Here is a 22,375-nt window from a genome sequence, read left to right on the forward strand (position 1 = left end):
AAGGAAGGAATGATCGGCAGTCCAGGTGGGGTAGTGGCCTGAGCCAAGGCACGGAGGTGTGGAATTACCAGGTTTATTTAACCTGCAGCCAGGACGACAGGATGAGGTCCTAAGCAAGGGTGACGTTCCAGTGTCTTGAATGTAGTGGCTCCAATTCTCACTCTACCTCTTATGAGCCAGATGCTCTTGGGCAGACAGTTCAGCCTTTCTATGCCTCAGTTTCCCCATCTAAGGAAGAGATGATGACAGTGGTGCCTACCACAGTGGCACAGGATTAGACGAGGTAACGGCCATGGAGTACTTAGCCTACCGTGTAGAGGAGCTGCTCAGTAAGCATTACCTTAGTTTAACCTTCTCTCCATGATTTAAGTGTGACATGGGCTCTTAGGAGCTAACTGTATAAGAAAACGGCTCTGTTGGGGACCAGCAGTTGGCGTAATGGCTATGTTGCTGGACTCCCATGTAGTTGACCATGGTTCAAGTCCTGGACCTGGTGGCTTAAACTCAGCCGGGCATGTGTGCGGGCATGCCCAAGATCCCAAGAGGAGAATAGAGGAGAAGGAATTGCAGCATGGCCATCCCCCCTGGGGGGGTGATTTCTCACTTAATGTGTGTGTCTGTCTCTCTCCAAAAAAAAAAGATGGCGCTGTGGTTTGAGTTTTGAAAGCCAATTTAATTCTTACGTGCAAACTTTTGAGGTATCTATAGGAAATCTGATCTATGTTTCAAGATTAAATTGCTGAATCATGCAGGAAATAAAAGATCTGTAGTTGCACCAAAACAGAATAGAAAGAACAATTAAAGCAAAAGAGTGGTAAAAAGAATAATTTTTGTTATTATTACTGATAAAAATGGTTTTCCTTTCTTACATAGTGCTTTCTCCTTTTCTTTTAAATTTCATTTTCTTTTACTTATTTTCTGCATCTTCATTCCTCAGAGCTTAGCTTATGTGCCATATCTTCAGGAAAACCATTCTAGGTCTCCTCATACCCTCTTCTTCCTCCTCAGAAAACTGCCTTAGCCTGATACTGTGTTGCTAACAGAAATACCTGAGATCGCCTAATTTATAAAGAATAAAGTATTTGGTTTATGATTCTGGTGGCTGGAAAATCCAGCGTGGTGGGGCTGGGATTGGGCCAACCTCTGGTGCTGTGTTACAACCAACAAAAGCGTAGGGGACGGTGGGTGCATGCAGAGGAAAAGCCCGGGGGTGGCCATCCTACCTTTATAACATTCCTTTCTCATGGGAACCAACCTCTTCTCACAAGAGTAGAACTCATATTGTCTTGTGAGGCAGCAGTATCCATACACAAGGGTGACGCCTTCATGATCGTCACTGTCCACTAGGCCTCATCAGTTAAGGTCTCACCACCTCCTTGTGCCATTACACTGGGGACCAGATTCCAAAACATGAACTTTTGGGGGGCAGACCATAATCTAAACCACCCTGTAAGGTGTGTCATCTTTGCACACTATGCTTTTCCTTCATTGTACTTAGGCCATTGTTCTTTAACACGTAAACACGTAAGTGATTGTCTGCTTTTCTCCTTAAGTGTCAGCTCCAGGAGGTCTTGTCTGTCTGGTGTCCCTGGCTCCAGTCATGTGGCTAACCCCATGACTGCTCAATGGTGTTTAAATGCGTTTATCACATTTAAACCGTGTGATAATAATGGTTGATAATCCTTAACAGTACTGATAAAACCAAACTGGCAACAAACCTTTCACAGTATTGGACTTAACTACTAAGTTACAGCTACTGTTCCGGAGAGATTGACATCAAAACTTTCTGGGAAGGTTTAAATCATTTATTTTCATAGTTACAGAAAAAGAGAAAACAAATGAGGTTCAAACATATCCTCAGGCTCGAAGATGCATTGAAGGAAGCTGTTGTGCCGTTTTGATCCTTGAGGAATCTGGGGAAGCACAGAGCAGTCTCAAAGCACTACTATTATGAGGCCCCTGTACTGTGTACCAGATCATGGTGATAACTGGACGTACTCAGGGCCAGTCATGTCAAAGAAAAAGGTAACTACGTATCTCCTCTTCCTGGAGAGTAAGGAGCAGCATGTGGAGAAAAATGGTGACTGTCCATTTACCACGTCTTTGGGGTAAGGTCAGATTTACTAGTTCCGTTAACAAACCATTCCCTGAAGAACATGTCCAGTGTGACTGTGCTGAAATCATAAGGCCACTTTGGTGAATGTGGACAAAGTAGGCTATTTCAGCTGGGACAGGTCACAGGTAGTGAGATGGTATGGCACCTGCTGCCCATATTCTCATCTCATGATTCATCTATCTCAGGGAATGTAAAGGCCCAGGCAAGAGGGCAGCCACTGAGGGAACCCACAGAAAGGAGGCATAGGTGAATCCCCTGTAAGACTGCTCACACCGTATAATATGATTTGCTCCTTTCTGCCTGGATTTTTGGTGTTTTTTTTTTTTTATTCGTAAGCCACTGTTCCCAGAATTGTGTTGAAAGTAGGAACAGAGGAGGGCAGATCTGTTCACATTTATTATGCAAGGCAGCATGTGATAATGTCACACAACATGCACTAAAAATTTTACTGCAGAGAGAGGTGACCCTTGGCTTGGGAGAACAAAAAACTTCATCAAATAGGTGACATTGAAGAGCCTGGAAGGTAAGGGAGGATTTCTGGCTGTGATGAAGTCAGAGAAGGCATTCTAGCCTGAGGCTGCGGCCCGAGCATAGGCCTGGAGGCTGGGAAACAGCAGTCTGGAAGGAGTGGGTAGATTCATTTCGGAAGATAGGTTGTGGCTGAATTGTTGAGATACCTAAACTCCTGACAAAACAGTTTAGTTTTATATTTAGTACTTTGTGTATGTGCTAGAGAGCACGGGTGCTTATCAGAGAGAGACAGAGAGAGAGGGAGAGGAGAAAGCGCCTCCGTGAGCAGTCACACTGCAATCCCTTCTCCATTTCTCCCTCCTTTTGGAATTTTGGGCATGCATACACATGCACCCCACGTGTTTGTTTCTCAAGCTGCACGGTTTTAATAGGTAGGTGGTTTGTCTTCATTTTACAAATGAGAAAACAGGCTCATGACTTGCCCAGGAGCATGCAGCCACTAAGTGGCCTTTTCTTACCTCAAGTGCTCTCTTGCTTCCTCTCCAGCCCCTATGCTTCCCTAGAGTTATGTGTTTTCTCTGTACCATAAGTTTCGTTTCATTTTTTTAAAGTTAATTAATTAATTGAGACAGTGAGAGAGAGGGAAAGTGAGAAAGCAAGCTGCCAGGTCCAGGACTTGAACCACAGTCAGCCATGTGGGAATCCAGTGCCGTTAATCACCATGCCACCTCCCAGCCCCCACAAGTTTCATTTCTAATCCCAGGTGTGTATGGTTGCTAGAGACCAAGTATTGTAGTTGATATGCTAGATACGTTTATTTAAGAAACAATTAGAATTAAGATGAGGAATATCTAATCCTTTCTGCTTAGAAAAATCCTTGCCTAATATGCACAGAAAGACCATCACAACCTCCATTGAGCATCTACAGAGAGGCCAGAAGGGATTGTCGTCACTAAAGTATCCCAGAGATAGGAGTGAGGTGACACATGATAATTCGGGTAGAAAAGAGGGAACGCAAGCTACAGGAGCCTCCCAATGGTACTGCTGGAACTGGGAAGTAATTTGTGTGTCTCGAGTAGACCTCATATTAAGTATTGATATTCAGAGTGAACCTAACTGCAGAGACCAGCTGGCAAGATCAAGGTTAGGTTACATTGCAGTCGGTAATTAGCACTAATGAGTAAGCATTCATATTTCTTTAAATCTTGCCTGTGTACATATCACCAAAATAGTGGGTCTTAAATCCTCAAACTTAACTGCTATAATGACAAGTTTTATTTTTTAATTTATTTGTCATAGGGCACTGTCTCACCAGAGAGAGACAGTGAAAGGGAAAGTGAGAAATACCCCCACCCTCCTCCTCAGGGGTGATGGCCATGCTGCAGTCTCTTCTCCATTCTCCTGGAATTTGGGGTGTACACCCACATGCACCCAGTGTGATTTTCAAGTCACCAGTCTGGGACTTGAACTGTAGTCAGCTATGTGGGAGTCTAGCGCCTTAACCACTATGCCATCTTCTGGTCCTGACAACAGTTAGTAATAAATGGTGTTCAATCTCTTATCAGTGACTTGTCTATGGATAGTAAGTTGGTCATTTGGACCCATAGGCTTTACCAAAGGCAGCATCCCCATTATGTGGTAGAAGCACACCTTCACTGCAGACAGTTTGCAGGAGCAGTAATGTCCTGAGGGTGTGTTTTCTACCATTATATCCATTATCAATTCAAATCTAAATCTGGATTGAGGCAGACAACGTTGAAGATTGGTAAAGGCATTTTACAATGGGAGTTATAGACCTTAAGAGAGAGTAATTCCTGTAGCCAGGACCCTGCTCCAATAAAATATATTGAAGGGATGGGAGTTTTTAACCCTTGTCTTAAGAAATTGTATTTCCATTCCTAGATTTCCCTGGACTAGGACAACTGTCTCTCTGAGTTATCTAGGAGAATGTGTGATGGATTACAGGTCTGGGACTGGAGTGGATTACCTTTGAGTTCTTGTTTAGCCTCAGGAGTTCATGACACTGACAAATAGTAAAGACTTCCATTAACACTGGCCTAATGTATTATTTAAAAAAGCAAAACACTATCTCCGAGGCGGGCTGAGTAATCACTTCTTGACTGTCTTTTATGATTCAGAGACCGAACCATATTCCATACCCCCACTGCCAAAAACACAAAGGATAAACTTACTCCTGTAAGTCACAGTTAAGTCTGAATTTATTTAATTCTGTATGGAGAGGATTGGGGATGTTGACCTTTATCCGAAACAAGCAGTCTATGTTATTTTAAATCTTAATGATTTGTATTCTAAAAATTCAGAATGCTCATTTGAAACCATTCCAACAATACCAAAATGTAGGACTTTAAGAAGTAAAAAAGCCTTAAAATAAAAGTCTCCAGTAATATGCCATTAACAGTTCGGAGATTTTTTTAGAAAATATTCACTGTTATTTTCTCTCTGGCTCTCTAGTCTGCCTGCCTTCCCTCCTCGCTTCTCCCTCCATCTATCTGTATTCTCATATGTACTTGCAACAGTCCCTTAGAAGTGAAGCTAGATTGTGTCTCCTGTAATATTCTTATAAGCGTTTTATTTGGGCTTTTCAGCGAATCTTGGGCTCCAACGTTGGCCTTTGTCAGTACATACAGATCCACCCTATTCTTTGCAATGATTGTTCAGTATTCTGTTTCTTTTCTGAGGAAGTGCTATAAATTATTTCCTTAAGCTTCCCCACCCCCAAATATTTCCTGAACCCGTATTGAATAATATTTGGACTCTTTCCAGACTTTTGCTCTTACAGACAATGAGTAATCTGCATCTCAACTCCAAGCGTTTTGAAGCTTTCTGAGAGCTGTCCAATTGACTGATATTTTAGTCTCTTAGAACATGGAACCGTGTTCAGATGTATTTGAGAAGTATTCAGAGCCTTGGGCACACCAAACAGATACCCATGGGGCTCTTCAGGTTGACTTGCCTATGGGAGGCTGCTGGCCCCTGAGTTATCTGCTAGCGCTGGAAAGGGCCCTAGAGCACAGTGTGAGACCTTGGAAGGCCTGGAGAAGAATCCTTGTAGGTGGACCTGTCTAGAGGGCTTGAACCCTGGAGTATAACTCACTTCAGGAGCACCTAATCAGAGAGGAACATTCCTGGTGCATTCACTGTGTGGTGCAGAACGCCATCGGTGTGAGTCCCCACTGTGTGTGCCACCCTCATCTTAGTGCCATGCTGTACCCAAACGGGGAGCTGGCGGGTCTTCCTGAGGACATCAGCTGTGTTAGAGTCCACAGCAATGTGTGGCCCTGTCTCTGCTCCCCAACTCACCCTCCCTGGTCAGGAATAATGGATACCTCTTGGCATTCTGCTTCACTGTCTGTCTACTATTCACTTTCTGTTTACTGTTTTATTTTTTTTTAATTAATTTCTTTCCCACAAGATGAGACCATGAACCACCCCCTGTCTCAGCTGGCCCTGATCGTGGGCACGTGTGCATGCCTGGTATATTCAGGGTTCCCAGACACAGACCCAAGTCCCTTCCCACGTGGGTCCAGGTGCATCACCACCGTGCCACTGCCTGGTCTCTGACGTACCTTTCTGTGACCAAAACTTTAAAAGAAACTTGTATTGCCTTTGTATGTTCAAAATATGTTTAGAGGTTAGTGCTTAAGGTGCTGAACTCCACATGACCAACCACGGTTTTGAGTCCTGGACCTGGTAGCTTGCTTTCTCACTTTCTCTCTCTCTCCCTGTCTCTGGTCACATTGAAAAAGTTCTCATAAATAAATAAAATTAAATAATTATTTTAAAAATATGTTTAGGAATTTTCATTAAAATTACAGAACAGTTGGCAAAAACTTACAAAAAAAAAAAGGGTAGTGTGGTCCTTCTTCCTATGAGTCCTAGGGCCGAGCTGCGTTTGAGCTGTCATTTTGCCTGGTCCCCAGAGTGCTGCAGAACGTGTGAATGACCCTGGAGAGCAGCACGAGAAGGCGCTCAGAAGAGAAGCCGCTGTACTTGGAATGAAGGGTCCCTAGAAAGAAGGGCCTCAAATAAAGTGAACTATGTGTATGTCTGCCAGTCCTGAGTGGTTTGTTTTGTTTTCTCCTTTAAAATGGAGTCTGGAGGGGGCCAGCAGATGGTGTCGTAGTCCACTGGACTCCCACAGAGCCAATTGTAGTTCAAGTTCCAGACCTGGTGACTTGAAACTCAAGCCGGACGCATGTGCATGTGTGCCCAAAATCCCAGGAGGAGAAGCGATTGTGGTATGGCCATTCCCCTGGGGGTTATTTCTCATTTTCTCTCTCTCTTTCTCTGGTGAGCACATGCAGCCTAAGGCCAAAACCTCCATGTTTATATATATATATAAACCTGGATATCTTGTGAAACCTCTGAAGACTTAGATGGAGGCAGGCATAAGTAGAAGTAGTGCATGTACTTGCAGCTGTTTTCTTCCTCCAGTGCAACATGAATAATAGGCAGACTTTTCAGAACCTTTATAGAAAATGTGCGGGGAACCAGCAGTTAGCGTAATGGCTATGTCGCTGGACTCCCACGTAGTCGACTGCGGTTCACGTCCCGGACCTGGTGGCTTAAAACCCGCACCAGGCGTGTGTGCGTGTCTGCCCAAGATCCCAAGAGGAGAATGGAGGAGAAGGGATTGTGGCGTGGCCATCCCTTCTGGGGGGTGATTTCTCGCTTTCTGTCTCCCTTTGCCTTTCTGGCGAGCGCACGCGCCCTATAGTGAAAAACCTCTCAAAAAGAAAAAAGAAAAGAAAATGTGTGTGATGAAGAACTATTCATGGATTTCAAAATGCCATTGTGCCAAAATAAACTTACACTTTAACTCTCTTTCTCCCCAGACTTTTTGAAGTCTTCTTGTATTTAATAATGAGAATCAGGTTTTTCTTGTACATCTTTTTTTTTTTTTTCTGAGATAAATCAAGCACATCTAGGTCTAGCTGCAGTAGCACACGCCAGGTGCTGCTGCCTTGCAAACTGAGATCCCTTGAGAGGCCTGGGTTCAATTCTTTGCCCTCCCATGAAGTAGCCAGGCATGGTAATGTGTTCGATATCCCTGGCTGCCCTGGAGGCCAGGTAGGAGGATTGTGACACAGTTTAGCTATCTGAGACACCTTGCATACACCACAAAAACAAAAACACATCTAATCTATTTTATCTTGAATTATTGGCAGTTTTTGTTTTGTTTTGTTTTTGTTATAGGGCAGGTGCGCTCACCAGAAAGAGAGAGACAGACAGAAAGTGAGAAATCACCCCCCAGGGCGGATGGCCACGCTGTAGTCCCTTCTTCATTCTCCTCTCAGGATCTTGGGCATGCACGCACACACACCCGGCATGAGTTTAAGCCACCGGGTGTGGGACTCAAATCGCAGTTGACTATATGAGAGTCCAGTGACATAGCCATTATGCCAACTGCTGGTCCTGATCAGCAGCTTTTAATAGCTACAAAATGAAGTGTTTTGATGTGTTGACATGATTATTCCAAATTCTAAACTCTGAGGGGAAAAAATACCTGTTTATACATACAGTAGGATTTGAGTTCTAATTTCTAAGATAAAATTGAGAAATCACCCAGATATTATTTTATATGGGGTCAAGTCTTCTGTGGATAGAAATAAAAATCTCTGGAACCCTGCACACCCCAACCCTTAAATAACTGTTTATTTTAGCTTCCTCTTTAGAATGGGCCCTGGGTGGGGCAGTGGAGAGGAGCCATGTGCTGGGGACAAAGCCACCCTGTTTAATGAGGTGTAATAATAGGCACATTCTCTGGACCACTTAGTAACAAACACAAATAGAAAAAATAAATCGTCTTTCTTGTTGCTCTGAGCGGAATTTCAGTTCCTCTGCTGAGAAGAGCTCTTTGCTTGTTTCATGATGTACTTACTGTTTTTACAGGAGAGCAAAGGCCTCAGAGACCTGGGAACAGTGAGCGTTTCCCAAAGAAGGAAGACAGCCAGGCCTGGTAGAGGCCATGCGCCTGCCTGTGCTGCAGGAATAATTGGGTTGGGGGGGAGCAGCTCTTTTTTTGTGTGATTATTGTGAAAGTATACACAACAGGAAATTTACAGTTCTGTTTCTCTCTTTTTATAATTATTTTATTTTAACTTATTTATTTATTTATTTTCATTTGACCAGAGAGGGGGAGAGTGAAAGAGAGAGAAGGGAAAGTGAGAAAGCAAGCCACCAGGCCAGGACTCGAACCACGGTCAGCCATGTGGGAGTCCAATGCCCCTTAACCGTCACACCACCTGCCGGCGTCTCCAGTTCTATTTCAAGCACATGAGTCAGTAAAGTACATTCCCAGTGTTGTGTAGCTCTTGCCACTATCATTTTCAGAAATGCGTCATCCCAAACAAAATCAAACTCTGTGCCCATTAAATGCTAACTCTCCACTCCCACCCTTCCCATCCTGCTTTCAATCTCAGTGGGCTTGCCTATTTCAGGGACCGCCTATGAGTAGAATCATACAGAATTTGTCCTTGTGTCTGGCTTAGTTCATTTCACATAAGGTCTTCAAGACTCATCCATGTTGTAGCCTCTATCAGGATTTTACTTCTTTTTATGGCCAAATAATAGTCCCTTGGATAGGTAGGCCACATTTTGCTTATGCGTTCATCTGTTAAAGGACTCCTGACTTGCTTCTACCCATATCACAATGCTTTTTCCCTGAGCTCCGTATTGAATCTCCCCACCCCTGAGAAGATCAGGAGTAGCCGCTTCCTATCTCACTTAGGCTCAAGCGTACAGGAGGGCCCCTTTGAACAGGTGTTAGTGGGATGGCGCTGGTCTCTGGAGGTTATCAGCTACGGCCCTCACTTATTTTCCCTTCTGGATCCACAGTGCCCACAGAGTGCCCGGTTCATAGTTGGTGCTTAATAAATTTGCTTAGGGATGTGTGGAAAGAGTATGAGTCCAGGCTTTAGGAGGCAGACAACCTGGTGAGCATCTTCCATAGCAGATCCAACTCTATAGGAAACTTAGCAAGGAGCAACTTTCCATGACACTTGTTTTTCCTTTGAATAAGGATGAGAAGGGGGAGAGCCACCCTCCTAAGTGGGACACACACTCTTGTCATTAAACGTGGGCCTTGTTGCACTTGCCCCTCTGTGTGCGAGGTGTGGAGGAGGGGTCCTGTTTTCCTCTGGGATGCCACATACAGCTACGGTGTTCTCTTCGCATCACTGGCTGTCATTTTGGAGTGAAAGTATGTTTGGACCACGGAGACGTTTGATCTTACCTGTAGTTTGACATTCCATTTGTCAGGGTGGTGCTTTGCCTGCTTTGACCTTGAAGCTTTTTCTCAACTCTGTCAGCTCTAGAAAGAACTCTTCGTCCCCACCACCACCTCCAAGCCCTCCCTCTCTCCCCATTCCTTCCCCTGTCTCTATCTTGTTGCGTGGGTCCCCTTCCTTTCTTTCCTTCACTCTGATGTCTTGTGTTACAGATTATTTCATCTCTTTTAAAAAAATCTTCATTTCCCAAATAATTCTGTAGAACTATTACACAATGGATCTCTAAAGCTCTGTGTGTGTGCATGTGCAACCCTTCAGATGGGCTATTGGTTATTATTAACCATTTTGATGGTTATTTCTTTAGTGAAAATGGTGTGCACTAGAATAGATTCAGACAGACCGGGCTTGAGCCTTGGCCTCAGTACCCATGCTGGGTCCTCCGGAATGGATTCCTTCTCTTTCCCCACCTCATTTCCCACGTGTGAAGCAGGCCCGATGGCAGCAGGTGGGCACTTCTTCACAAGGCGGACATGAGGATTTAATGGACCAATCCAGATTGAGCTCTGAGCCCAGGCAACTGTCATTTCTACACTTTCTACAAAGACCTGCCACCTGCTTTTTGCACTTTATCGAGGGGCTGTTTCACTGAGGTTTTTGAGCCGAATAGCTCCTAGCAGCGACAGTGCTGTCCCTCTCAGCCAGTGTTCCACCGAGCCCATCTCAGTTTGCAGAAACTCTGCTGGGACCTGCCAGCTGCACGGGACCTTTGGTGTGATCTGCTGCCATGCAACTCTCAGGACTGGCCTCCAGGCCATGTGAACAAGAAAGCCAACCCTGTGTTTTTCAGAGTTCTCATCTATGGACTTTTCTTCTGTTTTGCAGCTGATGCTTTTTTCAAAGCCGCTATAAGCCTTGTTCCAGAAGTTCCGAAGATGATTAATATTGATGGAAAAATGCGGCCGTCGGAATCATTCCTTCTGGAATTCCTCTGCAATTTCTTTTCTACTTTATTAATAGTTCCGGTATGTTCCCCAAAGGGCTATAGGAGATACCTTTTATTTTTATATTGAATATTTATTATATGCCTTATGTGTCTTCACCCTAGAAGTGCAGGGATGTTCTATCTAATATCTATGCATCAGTTGTCTGGTTCAATATTTGAAGTGCTCAGTGAATTTTCTATCCATGCTATCTAGGGATTCAAGCCTCTTGCGGAATTACTGGACCTAACAAGGATTTTTAACCCAGGGTCTGCCTGCTCCTTGAGGGTCTATCTGGCAGAGTGACCATGAATTTGTATGAAGAAAAAAAAATGACATCTTAATTTTGACAAAGCTCTTAGTAAAATTTATTTTTAGGTTTATTTTATTTCTTTCTTCCATGAGTGAGATAGGGCAGGAGTTGGGGGGAGACAGAGAAACTGCACACCAATAGAGTCTTCGTGCTGCAGTGCACCCCCAACTTTAGCCAGCCCCAGATCATGGGCACACATGGACCCAGTGCATTCTGAGAGGTCTCGACATGAACCCAGAGCCCTCTTACGTGTATCAGTCCCTGAAAGCATTGCATTTTACCACCATACCACTGTCTGACCCCTCTGCATCAAATGTACCTTTCACCCAGTTACGAATTACAAGCAACAAGTCACAGAAGGTGTAGCAGTAGCTGGGACTTTGTCACTATGGAAATCAACAAATATATTCATATCACATTACAGGTGTGAAAGATATTTCAGGAAATCATTTATGTGCTTCTTTCCTTAAAAATATAGTAGTTCTTGGGCCTAGTACTAAGTCTATTAATGCATTCACAAAGGAGCAGTAATTACAGTATCACAAATGTGTTGAAAGAATATTTCAACAACTAGACTTTAGTGTGATTGGTTTTCTTGGTAGTCTTAAGAATTTTATTTTCTCCATTAAAAATACTGGGTCAGGGCCGGCAGATGGTATAGTGGTTAAAGGCACTAGACTCCCATATGGCTGACCACAGTTTGAGTCACGGACTTGGCAGCTTGCTTTCTTACTTCCTTTCTCTCTCTGTCTCTGGTCAAATTGAAAAATAATGATAACAAATAAATAGATAGATAAATCTTTTAAGGAAAAAAAAAACTGAGTCTTTGGAAGTCATGATGAATTTTTGTATAGAAAAATATGTCATGACTTTTCCACTGACTCAGTAGTATTCTGAGGAGTCCATAGACTTCATCTGGCTGCCTCATGGTCCATGCCACAAAACAGGTGCATGTACATGTCTGACAATGCCGGACAGCTGTGCATATTCCAGGGGCCTTCTCTTAAGGAGTCTCACTCAGTAGGTTCAAATAGGTCCTTAAATCAGCATTTTGGAAAACTCTTTCGGTGATTCTGGTGTAGTTGGTCTTAGGACCACAGTGTGGGAAATATCACTTTGAACATGGTGACTTGTTCCCCATGGGTGCTAAGCTCTAGGGTGATCCTAAACTGGATCATGTGTTGATTGCACAACTTCTTGGACACACTAACAATCACCAAACTGTGTAATTTAAACAAGTGTATCTCAGTAAAGCTGAGAAAACAGAAAGTAACTCAGCTCTCTACTCTCCCTGTTCAGATCCCAAGTTCTTAGCAGACAGGATGGGTGTTCAGGAGGCTAAGCTCAAGGACTATAACCTAGCTGCGAGTGGGGACCCCCATAGTCCTGCAGGCAAAGCAGGCAGCACCCCAAGAAGATGATCCAGAATCAACCAGGCAAAGCCGCATAGACAACTTCTAGAGTTCCTTCACTCTACTCTTAATTTCAGTCTTTTAAAATCCCTCTTTCTAATAAATTTCTATCCTCTTTGGATAGTCTAGTTATTTGTCAAGTAACAAACCAAGTGGGGGGGAAAAAAAAACAGTGTTTGGAATGAGGCAGTTCATTGATAAGTTGAGATTTGTTTACTGTCTGCATGTACGGTTTTCTGCATATTAAAAATATGCCTGGGCGCGTGTGAGTGCATGTCCAAAATCCCAAGCAGAGATTAGAGGAGAAGAGATTGTGGTGTGGCCATCCCCCCGGGGGGTGATTTCTCGCTTTCTGTCTCTCTGGTGAGTGCACCTACCCTATAACAAAAATCTCTCTTAAAAATTAAAAAAACTAAAAAATCCATGGAAACTTTTGGAAAAACCTTATCTTTAGAATCAGAAATTTGTGTTTATTTCTGACCTGACAACTTCATAGCTCTGAAACCTTGACAAAGTTTTGTAGCTTCTTAAAGCCTCAGTTACTGCTTTTCTAAGAGGTCATCAAAAGTCCTCCTAGTGGGATAACTGTGGGAGCTGAATGAAGCGATAGCTACGAAAGTGCTTTGTAAGCGAGCAGTTCCGTCCTTGGGTTACAACCAAGTGGCCAGAGGGCGGGATCCAGGCCATAGACATGCTTGTTGGCTGTGTAAGTATGGCAGACACTTGGAGTGAGTTTCCCACATTTAAAAATGGGTAGATCACAGAAAAATTCAGATCTGCAGCTCCCTTTGAAAAAATAGGTCCTGCCACATGTTACCCCGTGCTACCTGGCTAGTTGAACAACCAGGAAGCATCTGTCCCAGGTGGGTGACTTGCATGTCTCTCCAGTTCCTAGTCACCTCTAGGCCTATTGAACTCATTTCTACTGTCTGCCTGGACACTTAGGCATTTGTGGGACTAGCTTTCATTCTCAACTGATTCACAGTTATTGTTCCTGATGTCATCACACATACTTCTGCTGGGATTTAGCAACGAGATGAGGAACAACTATGCTGTATCTCACTAGGTGCCCTGAGCCTTGCTAAAGCCCTCGGTTAACATTCAGTCCCTAGGAATCATCCCCCAAGCTCTGCAAAGTCTTTTTCACTTTGGAAACCTCGAGGCTCCCTATAGTGTGACTGAGGTCACTCAGCTAGTAAGTAACAAAGCTGAGATTTGAATCCAGGGCTGTGCTGCACCAGAGCCTGGATCCTTTGCAGTTTGCCGCCTTTGCTCAAGGTCACTGAACATTAACAGCTGTGTGTCCTTCCTCAGAGGATGCAGCATTGCAGGTCTGCATTGTGCATGCAGCATTACTGGATCTTTAGACCTGTATAGCCAGGCCTGAGCACTGGATAGAGTCCCAGGTGATCAGCTGGGCCACACCCCAGCTTTGTCTGCTGTGAAGAAATTTAGTATGAAGACGAGACCCGCATTATACATTTCCCTGGTTCCTGTTACTTGTCATCACAGCTTTTAATTTTTATTTGGTTGTGGCGAATATGAATATGACAGCTCCCCTTTCAGCAGAGTTTGAGGTGTACCGTGTGTTCCGTTGATGGCAGGTATAGCGTTAGGCAGGTGTCTCTGGAGCTTACTCATCTTGCTTACTTGAAACTTCAGGTGCATTGATTAGTAATTCTCCATTTCCCTCTCTCCCCAGGCCCTGCAACCACCATTCCACTCTTTGATTTTGATAGTTTCAGATACTTCTTATAAACGGGTTCATGTAGTATTTGTCTTTTTGTGACTGGCTTATTTCAGTTAGCATTATGTTCCCAAGGTTCATCCATTCTGCTTCATATTTCTTTTATATCCCATGTTTTATTTATTCTTTTGTCTGTCGATGGACATAGATTTCCATGATTTGGGGTATCATGCATAATGCTGCAGAGAACAGGGAGTGCAGATACTGCCTCGAGATCCCAATTTCCGTTCTTTTGGGTATATCCTCAGAATTGGGGTTGTGGGTCATATCATGGTTTTATTTTTTATTTTTTCTAAGAACCTCCATACTGGCTTTTTCTTTTTTAATAACAGCTGCACCATTTGCATTCCTACCAATAGTGCACAAGGCTTTTTAAAATTTTTACTTCTCCTGTGGCCAGCAGGTGGCATAGTGGTTAAAGTGCTGGACGCCCACGTGGTCCACCACATATTGAGTCCTGGACCCAACAGCTTGAAACTCACACCAGGCGCATGTGCATGTGTGCCTAAATCCCTAGAGGAGAATAGAGGAGAAGGGATTGAGGTGTGACCTACTGGTGTCCGGGGGCGGGGGGTGATTTCTCACTGTCTCTCTGATGAGTACACATGCCCTATAGCAAAAATCTCTCTCTTCTGTGAGCAAGAGAGAGAGATGGCATCCCAGTAGGTGCTTCCTGCTGCCATCCATCCCTGCCTCAGCCAGCCCGGGATCACAGGCACACAGGTGCTTATGCGTTCAGGGGGTTCCCTGGTTGTGAACCTGACCTTTCCACGTGGGTCAGCCTAGCAGAGTATTGCATCACTGCTGTGCCAACATCCAACCCTCCGTCAGGCTTTATAAAAGGGTGGTTTTGGAAAAACTTTGATTCATTTGATTTGCTTAGGAAAGATGAAAGCCATTATAGACCAGAAAAAGGTTCTAGCCTGCTTTATTTATACTTACACATGTGGACGTAAACATTCCCCAGGACAGCTAGCTCACTCTCGTCCATAGCAGTGAACTTCTGGGGTGTTTTAAAGCTTTCTGCTCTGGCTTCTTATCATACTGCAGGACGGTGTTCTCTGTAGAATTGAACTGGCACAGTTCACGTAACACGTGGAACACATAATGTAGAATTGTCCCAACACTTTCTGAGGCCTGATTTTGATTCAGTCACAATTTGCAGGAAATGGAAATGTTATTCCCATCAATTTCCTGGCACTAACCACATAGGACACAGCGGGGAGATGTCTCTTCTCCCCCTTATCCCGGCGACAAGGTCCAGCTGCAGCACAGTGGGACACAGTGAGGTGTCCAGGTGTGAAGCTCGATTCATTCAGTCCTTTAGTCTAGTCCACAAGTATTTGTTGACCTGGGAATTGAGGAATGAACAAAAGAAACATGTCCCCCCACCCAGGAGGACAGACTCCATGTGAAGCAAATAAAAACACACATGGCTGTAATCACATATAATGACATGAAGAACTACAGGAGGAAGTGGCCGGTGGTGCAGCAGTAATGCCCTGCAAAGCGGGCCACATGGGAGGGTTCTGGGATCATGTCTGGAGACCTTGAACATGCTGGGCACACGTGTGCTCATGATCCAGGGAGGGCTGAGGCTAGAGTGGATTGCAGAGTGGAGATCCTGCTTGCGCTCTTGCTCTCTCTCTCTCCCTCTTGCTCTCTCTTCATGGAAGAAAGAAAGAAACACTTTTTCATGTAAGTGGAAACTGAGGCACAGAGAGGAGAAAGGTCACCAGCTAGTAAGTAACCTTGCCAGGATCCAAAGCTGCCTTTGCTCTGCTGCTGCCCTCGCCACCTCTGGTCATGGCTGTCCCGGGAAGTGAACTGCTGCTGGCCTGTTACTTCTCCCAAGGAGTGGTGTGCAGTGGAAGGATCCCTGCAGACACAGACCACTGCCAGACATTGTGGTGGGGAAGTCGGGCCCCTACCAGGCCAGGTGGGAGAGGGATTTGAGTTCCTGCCAGGTGCCCTCTCAGAGCCCCCGAGTGCCTGGGAGGGGCCCTTGCCAGGAACGTCTGGGGTAACCTTTTCCCATCCAAAGTGCCATCTGAATCCAGGATATTTTCTTCTTAAAACAAAACAAAACAAAACCTCTCTGCCTTGCTTCAGTTGTTGGCATTGAACTCTCAAAAAGTACAATTTTTTTTTTGAAAAATGTTACAGCCACTGAAGCATAGATAGCACGTGGAACTTCTTCTCCTTGTACAGAAGGCTGGAAACAATCTCTCACCTCTTCGGTCGTAAACAAAAGCTCACGAAAGTGATTCACTGCAAATTCTTGTCTCCATGACTTCTTGTTGCATTTTTTTGAATGTACATTGCATGGTCTCCCACAAGAGTTAGGGCATTCATGTTGAAATTAAGCTCTTGAAACATTCGGATTATTGTCTGTTCCCAAGGCAGATCCTTAAATAAAATATATTTTTGGACATTCACATAGCAGAGCAAAATAGCCTGGTTAGAAACAGCTGTCAGCAAAAGAAGGCAGTAGTCAGTTACAGGCTGAGGCTGACTAAATGGGAGGCAGACTGGCTCAGGCAGTTTTGGTGCGTGTAGTTCACGGCTCTCAGATTTGTGAGCATCACGTACCCTCATTCTTGACAATAACACGAGAGCAGTTCCTGTACGTGTTAACGGCTTGCACAAAACATTTCACACTCTTGCACCATTGCAGCATTACTGCTCTATGTACATACATACACACATGCTCATACAGCGGCTGAGGCTGCAGTTAAGTCCCACCCTCTGGGTCAGTGGCATTTCTTGGGCTTTGTGCTGGCGTCCAGAAAAGTCAGCCACACATCCGCTCCCCCAGTTCACAAGCACCATGCAGTCAGCGACATGCCTGGTTCGCAGTAGTTAGGAATGCTTGCTCTGGAGCCAGCCTGCCAGGGCTCAAATCTTGGGTCCCCCCATGTAGCAACAGTGTGACTTAGGGCCACTTAAACTCTCTGGCGTATTTCCCATCTGTGAAATGGGAGTTTATAATATTATCTTCCTGAAGTACAGAAAAGCCCTGCTAGCTACTGTAAATGTTAGCTATTGTTTTTTTAAATTTTATCTTTAAAATTTTAGTTATTTCTTCCTTAAGTGAAAGAGACCGAGAGAGGAGAGAGAGAGAAATAGTGTCCTGACTGGGTCTTGACTCTGCAATCTATCCCAGCCAGCCCCAGGTCATGGGCAAGTGCATGGCCAGGGTATTGAGGGAGGTCTCCGGACTTGAACCGGGAACCTTCCCAGATGGGATTGCGTTGTAGAGCATTGCATTTTTTTTGGGGGGGGGGGATTTTTGCTATAGGGACAGAGAGAGACAGAGACACAGAAAGCGAGAAATCACCCCCCAGGGGGGATGGCCACACCACAATCCCTTCTCCTCCATTCTCTTCTCGGAATCTTGAGCATGCAAGCGCACACACCCAGTGTGAGTTTAAGCCACTGGGTCCAGGACTTGAACCGTGGTCAGCTACATAGGAGTCCAGTGACATAGCCATTACGCTAACTGCTGGTCCCTAGAGCATTGCATTTTAGTGCTGTGGCACCATCTGGTCCCTCTTACTTGTTTCTGTAGCTGTCTTAGTGCTTAGCACATAGAAGGTGCCGAAAAAATGTAATCTGCTCAGCTTTGTTTACCTGGTGCCCACTGTGACCCAGGGCAGGGACAGAATGGAGTTATATGCCACCAGGAGCACCGTTCACATTGTCCTCCGGGTGCCATTCACAGAGTCGTGCAGCCAGGCCAACCTGGCAGCGTGTTGCAAACAATAGAAGAAGCACCTCTCCATGGAAGTTCTAGGCTTGTGTGTGTGAGAGAGAAATAGATAAACCACAAGATGTCCTTGAGCTGCTCCCTGGAGCAATCAGTAAGACTGTTTCTGATGGTGAGAATTGCTCTTAAGGAAACAAGACAGGATGATTCATGGAGAATAGGGACCATGGCAGGGAGGAAGGGGCTCTAGACAGGCAATCGGGGAGAGCCTTACGGGGCAGCTTACATGTAAAATGAGATCTGCTGGCTGTCAAGGAGCCAGTTGGGCCACGTGTTGGGGGCACAGAGTCTAGCCAGAGGGAACAGTCGGCCCGGAAAGTTGGAATGTCCCGGGCTTGTATGTGGCCCCCTCGGCGGTATCCCGTGCCCTTCTGGCCTGCTCTGTGTGGGGAGTCTGGCCTTTGGGAGCCATATCACCTGGGCCTGCCTGCCTGCTTCCTGGCTTCGAACTCGTCCAGACAATAGGAGGCACCAGCAGTGCATCAGAAGGCTGGGGAGCCAGGTTAGGGCATTTACCTGTCATGCTCACCAGGCCATGATTGGGCAGTGGCTTCGCTCCCAGCTTGTGCGAGGGGTACCCCTCCAGCTGCAGGTCGGGCTGGTCTCAGAATGCTTCTCTCAGCCCCTTGTGCTTGTGGCCCAGTGGTAGTGGCTTCCCGTTGTTGTCAGCCCTGGTGTCTCACCTTTCTCACTAGTTCCCTTCTCCCCAACGGTGCAGCAGGTCCAAGGGGGGGCATCACGAAGCATATGCAGGTGTGACTGGAGCAGGTGAGGGGGACAGGGCGTGAGTGGGGGCAGTGAGGCCGTGGGGTGGGGACTGGCTGGACATTTGTTCCAGTAGAGGAAAGCTATGAGGAGTTCGAAACAGGGAACGTCGTCACATAGACCTGCTGGCACTGAACTGGAACTGCCCACTCCCTGCCTCACAGCACTTTTGGGATTCAGTTTAATGGCTGAGAAACTGTGTGCTCTAAAGTCTGCGACTCAAAGTCTCCGACTTCCTCCTGGATTGTCCCCTCCCGAGGGAGTGTCCTCAGTTTGGCTTACTGTTCTCCAATGTCCAAAAGAGCAAGGCTCTATTTAAAGTCAGTGGCTCAGGTGGTGACAGCAATCATTTGAGGGTTTACCCAGAGTAGGTGGCGTCTGCTGTCCCATCTGCTCCAAGGCCCACAATCTTGCTTTTGTAGTTGGAGAAACTGGGCTTATTTTTTTACTGCTTTGCACAGAAAAACAAGAGTGTAATTTTGGAAACAAGCCATTAAGCTGACAGGTAACTGTTCTCTTACTCTGCAGACCTAAAAAAGGGAGGCTTTCAGAGCCTGTTCCCCCACACTGCAGTGTGTCGATTAGTGGGATTATCGTTTTGTCACTTTGCCCTGTATCACTTACCCGGGCTTATGAGTGGGCCTTGCCTTTGGAAAGTAACTGGCACTTTCTTCTCTCTACAGCTGCTAAAGGGAGGGACCTGGAATTCTGTGCCGACCCCTCCCTGCCCCACTTCCTATCTCAGATTATTTATCCTGTTTTTGTTCTCTGCCAGGATCATCCCGAACGTGGGGTCCTGTTTCTCGTTCGAGAGCTTCTCAATGTGATCCAGGACTATACCTGGGAGGACAATAGTGATGATAAAATCCGTATCTACACCTGCGTGCTGCACCTCCTGTCCGCCATGAGCCAGGAGACCTATCTCTACCACATCGACAAAGGTAGCAGGCCGCTCCTGCCAAACCGTGCCCTGCCTGAATGTCCTAGAAGGCAAATGAAATGTTCTCATTTTCTCTTTTGTTTCTTTTCCCCTGTGTTTTCACTACCATGAGCTTCTTCTAGTCCAGGCTTTCACTAAATTTACCTGACCTACGTCTTACCTGGGGCAAATCTTAGGAGTACAGATTCCTGATCCCCACTCTGCCCTATCTAAATTAAAGCCCCCACAAAGAGGTTCAAAAGTTTGTATCTGTAATAAGCAACTGAGTTTGTTTTGACCTTCAGACAGGTTTGGAGAAGCTCTCTTTTGAATTGATACACTACAGAATAACCCACAACAATGGCTAAATTATACACATATATGTGAGCTTCACCCCAGGCCTGTTCCTAATCACAGTCTCAGACCAGATCCTGGTGTGGGGTTGTAACCCGCTCTTCAGATGAGGTGGAGGCTATGCAGGCCTTCAGTTCAGGTACCCTGGAGGAAGGAGACAGCCTCGCTCCTCACCTGCCACCGACCGTTTTAAACTTGCTGGTGCACGTAGGGAACAGCTTTCTCGTGTCCTGGGCATAACGTGCAACAGTCCCAATTCCAGACCTTTCCTACTGAGCCAAAGTGTCACCCTGCTCTTTGCATCCTCAGTTATGACTTTGTCGTTAAAAGCACTTTGGCAGGAACTCTTGTTTCTGGGGAAAGTCGTGATGCATTTTTGCATAGAAAAACATGTCATGACTTTTCCGACCACCCAGTATATACCATAGAGTTAAGAACCTGTCTCTGTGCTTAGAAGTTGCACTACTAAGGGACTGCCTTCTGTCGTAGCACTCAGAGGCCTTCTCTAGTGGGAGTGGGGAGTGCGTGGTGAAGATGTAACTTGGGGAGACTAGTTGGTGTTGACAGGGATGGCTACCACAACCTGAGCACCTGCTGTAGCCAGGTTCTGCACCAGACTAGCGGCCTTGTCCTCCTTTAGTCCTTACAGCATTGGCGTGAGGACTGGCGTTCACGTCCTCACATTACATATAAGCAAGGGGAGACCGAAAAAGGCCATGGAATTTATCCAGGAGCTGCTGCCTACTTAGTAATGGGAGTGGAATTCACACTCTGAACTGCGGGACATACATTATACTGCTTCTTTGAGCACAATTCACAATGAGTGTGGTTTGCCCTTCTCTGGTGGCTGAGAGTCAGAACACCTCCTCCTGTATTTGTTTATGTTTTTACTTCCCTTTTTGTGATGTGTACATTGAAAATAGAGAAAATCTGAAAGTGGAAAAAATTGTGAAACCCAGGCAAGGACGTGGAAGCAGGTCCGAAAACTGCATGACCTGCTGGAGGCACATGCTCTCACCCTGCCTTCTCCTCTCTCTGCTCTTCCTCAAGTAGCTTCAGTTCATTTTTTCACTGAATAAGACTGCAGGATGAACTGCCAGAGCCAGTCACTAGCAAAGGTCGTGAGGCTCTGTGCAGGATCTTCAGAAAAGTTCCTGGGAAGTGAATATGATGAAAAAGCTGCATGGGTTTCAAACATTTTTGCACCAAAAGAAACTCGTACTTTAATTTTATGTTCCCATGAACTGTTTCAAGTCCTCTTGTATTTGCTAGGTGGGATCTAGTCTTCTGGCTTTCAAAAGTGCAAACAGAGGGAGGCTTTCTTTCCCCTCTCAGCCCAGCTGTGTTTGCTTTGGATGCACTCACGACCTGACAAGTGCTTAGTGGACGACAGACCCGGGGAGCCATGGGAGGCTCTGCAGGGTCCGGGGGTGCCATTCGCCTTGCTGCCTTTCTTAAACTAGCTAAGGAGCCTTTTAGATAATGTTGACATAGCTTAGAACTTCTGAAAAAAGCAGTGAGATCATGTTCACATTTATGAAGAATGCCTTGACTGTGTCTTTGCAGACTAATAAAAAGAGAACATTCTGACATTACCTGGAGCAGTTAACTCCAGCCCTTTTACGTGAGCTTGCGAGAGAGTACGCATGTTTGATATGGAGGTGAAGAATATTTCTGGATTCCAAATGCTTATTTACTTAACATGCAGCTAGCGTAGTCTTTGTTGCAAGGGTACAACCCTGGATGCGTCTATGAAGCCACTGTAGCCCCCATCACTCTCCCACATCACCTGCTAGGCCCTTGAAGCACTTGGGTTTGTGACCCTGGGGTCAGACGATACAAGGATCATGGGCTATTTTTAGTGACCATTTGCCAGGGACATAATTTCTCCCCCTTGTGAAAGCCACGTCTGGACTTGCCAGCCCATTCTGCACTTAGGCCTGGCCCAATTACTCCTCATTCTCCCCATCTGCCCTTTGCCCCCTCTGTCTATGGCCAGTTGTTAGCATGGAGAACCTGCCTCCCCTCCTGACCCCCCATCCCCCCCATCCCACTTTCTCTTGTGAGTTCTACCTATACCTCACTGATCCCATCATTTCATTCCAGGCCTAGATTTTAGGATCCCATAACCCACATACCACCCCTCCTGGCACTCAGCACCCAGTATGCCAGTCACCTGTTTGCTCATCTGTATTGTCTGGTAGACTGTGAGCTTCACGAGGGCAGGGCCGCGTCATCCTTGTCCTCCACCCAGTCCCCAGCTCCCAGCCCAGATTCTG

General features: G+C 45.7%; 1 protein-coding gene across 4 annotated transcripts in view; it reads left to right on the forward strand.

Annotated features, from left to right (window-relative positions):
* VPS35L (VPS35 endosomal protein sorting factor like) overlaps positions 1-22,375 on the forward strand; it is a 143,579-nt gene that overhangs the window by 109,920 nt on the left and 11,284 nt on the right. For all 4 annotated transcript variants that reach the window (XR_003549098.1, XM_027771090.1, XM_027771088.1 and 1 more), the window contains exons 27-28: positions 10,720-10,859; positions 19,599-19,764. Coding sequence is in view for 3 of the 4 variants with exons in the window: in XM_027771090.1 (XP_027626891.1) it covers positions 10,720-10,859; positions 19,599-19,764 (306 nt within the window). In the remaining variant the exon portion in view is untranslated. The remainder of the gene's footprint in view (positions 1-10,719; positions 10,860-19,598; positions 19,765-22,375) is intronic.

Source organism: Tupaia chinensis, unplaced genomic scaffold (assembly GCF_000334495.1).
Source record: "Tupaia chinensis unplaced genomic scaffold, TupChi_1.0 Scaffold000182_1, whole genome shotgun sequence".
NCBI classification, from domain to species: Eukaryota; Metazoa; Chordata; class Mammalia; order Scandentia; family Tupaiidae; genus Tupaia; species Tupaia belangeri.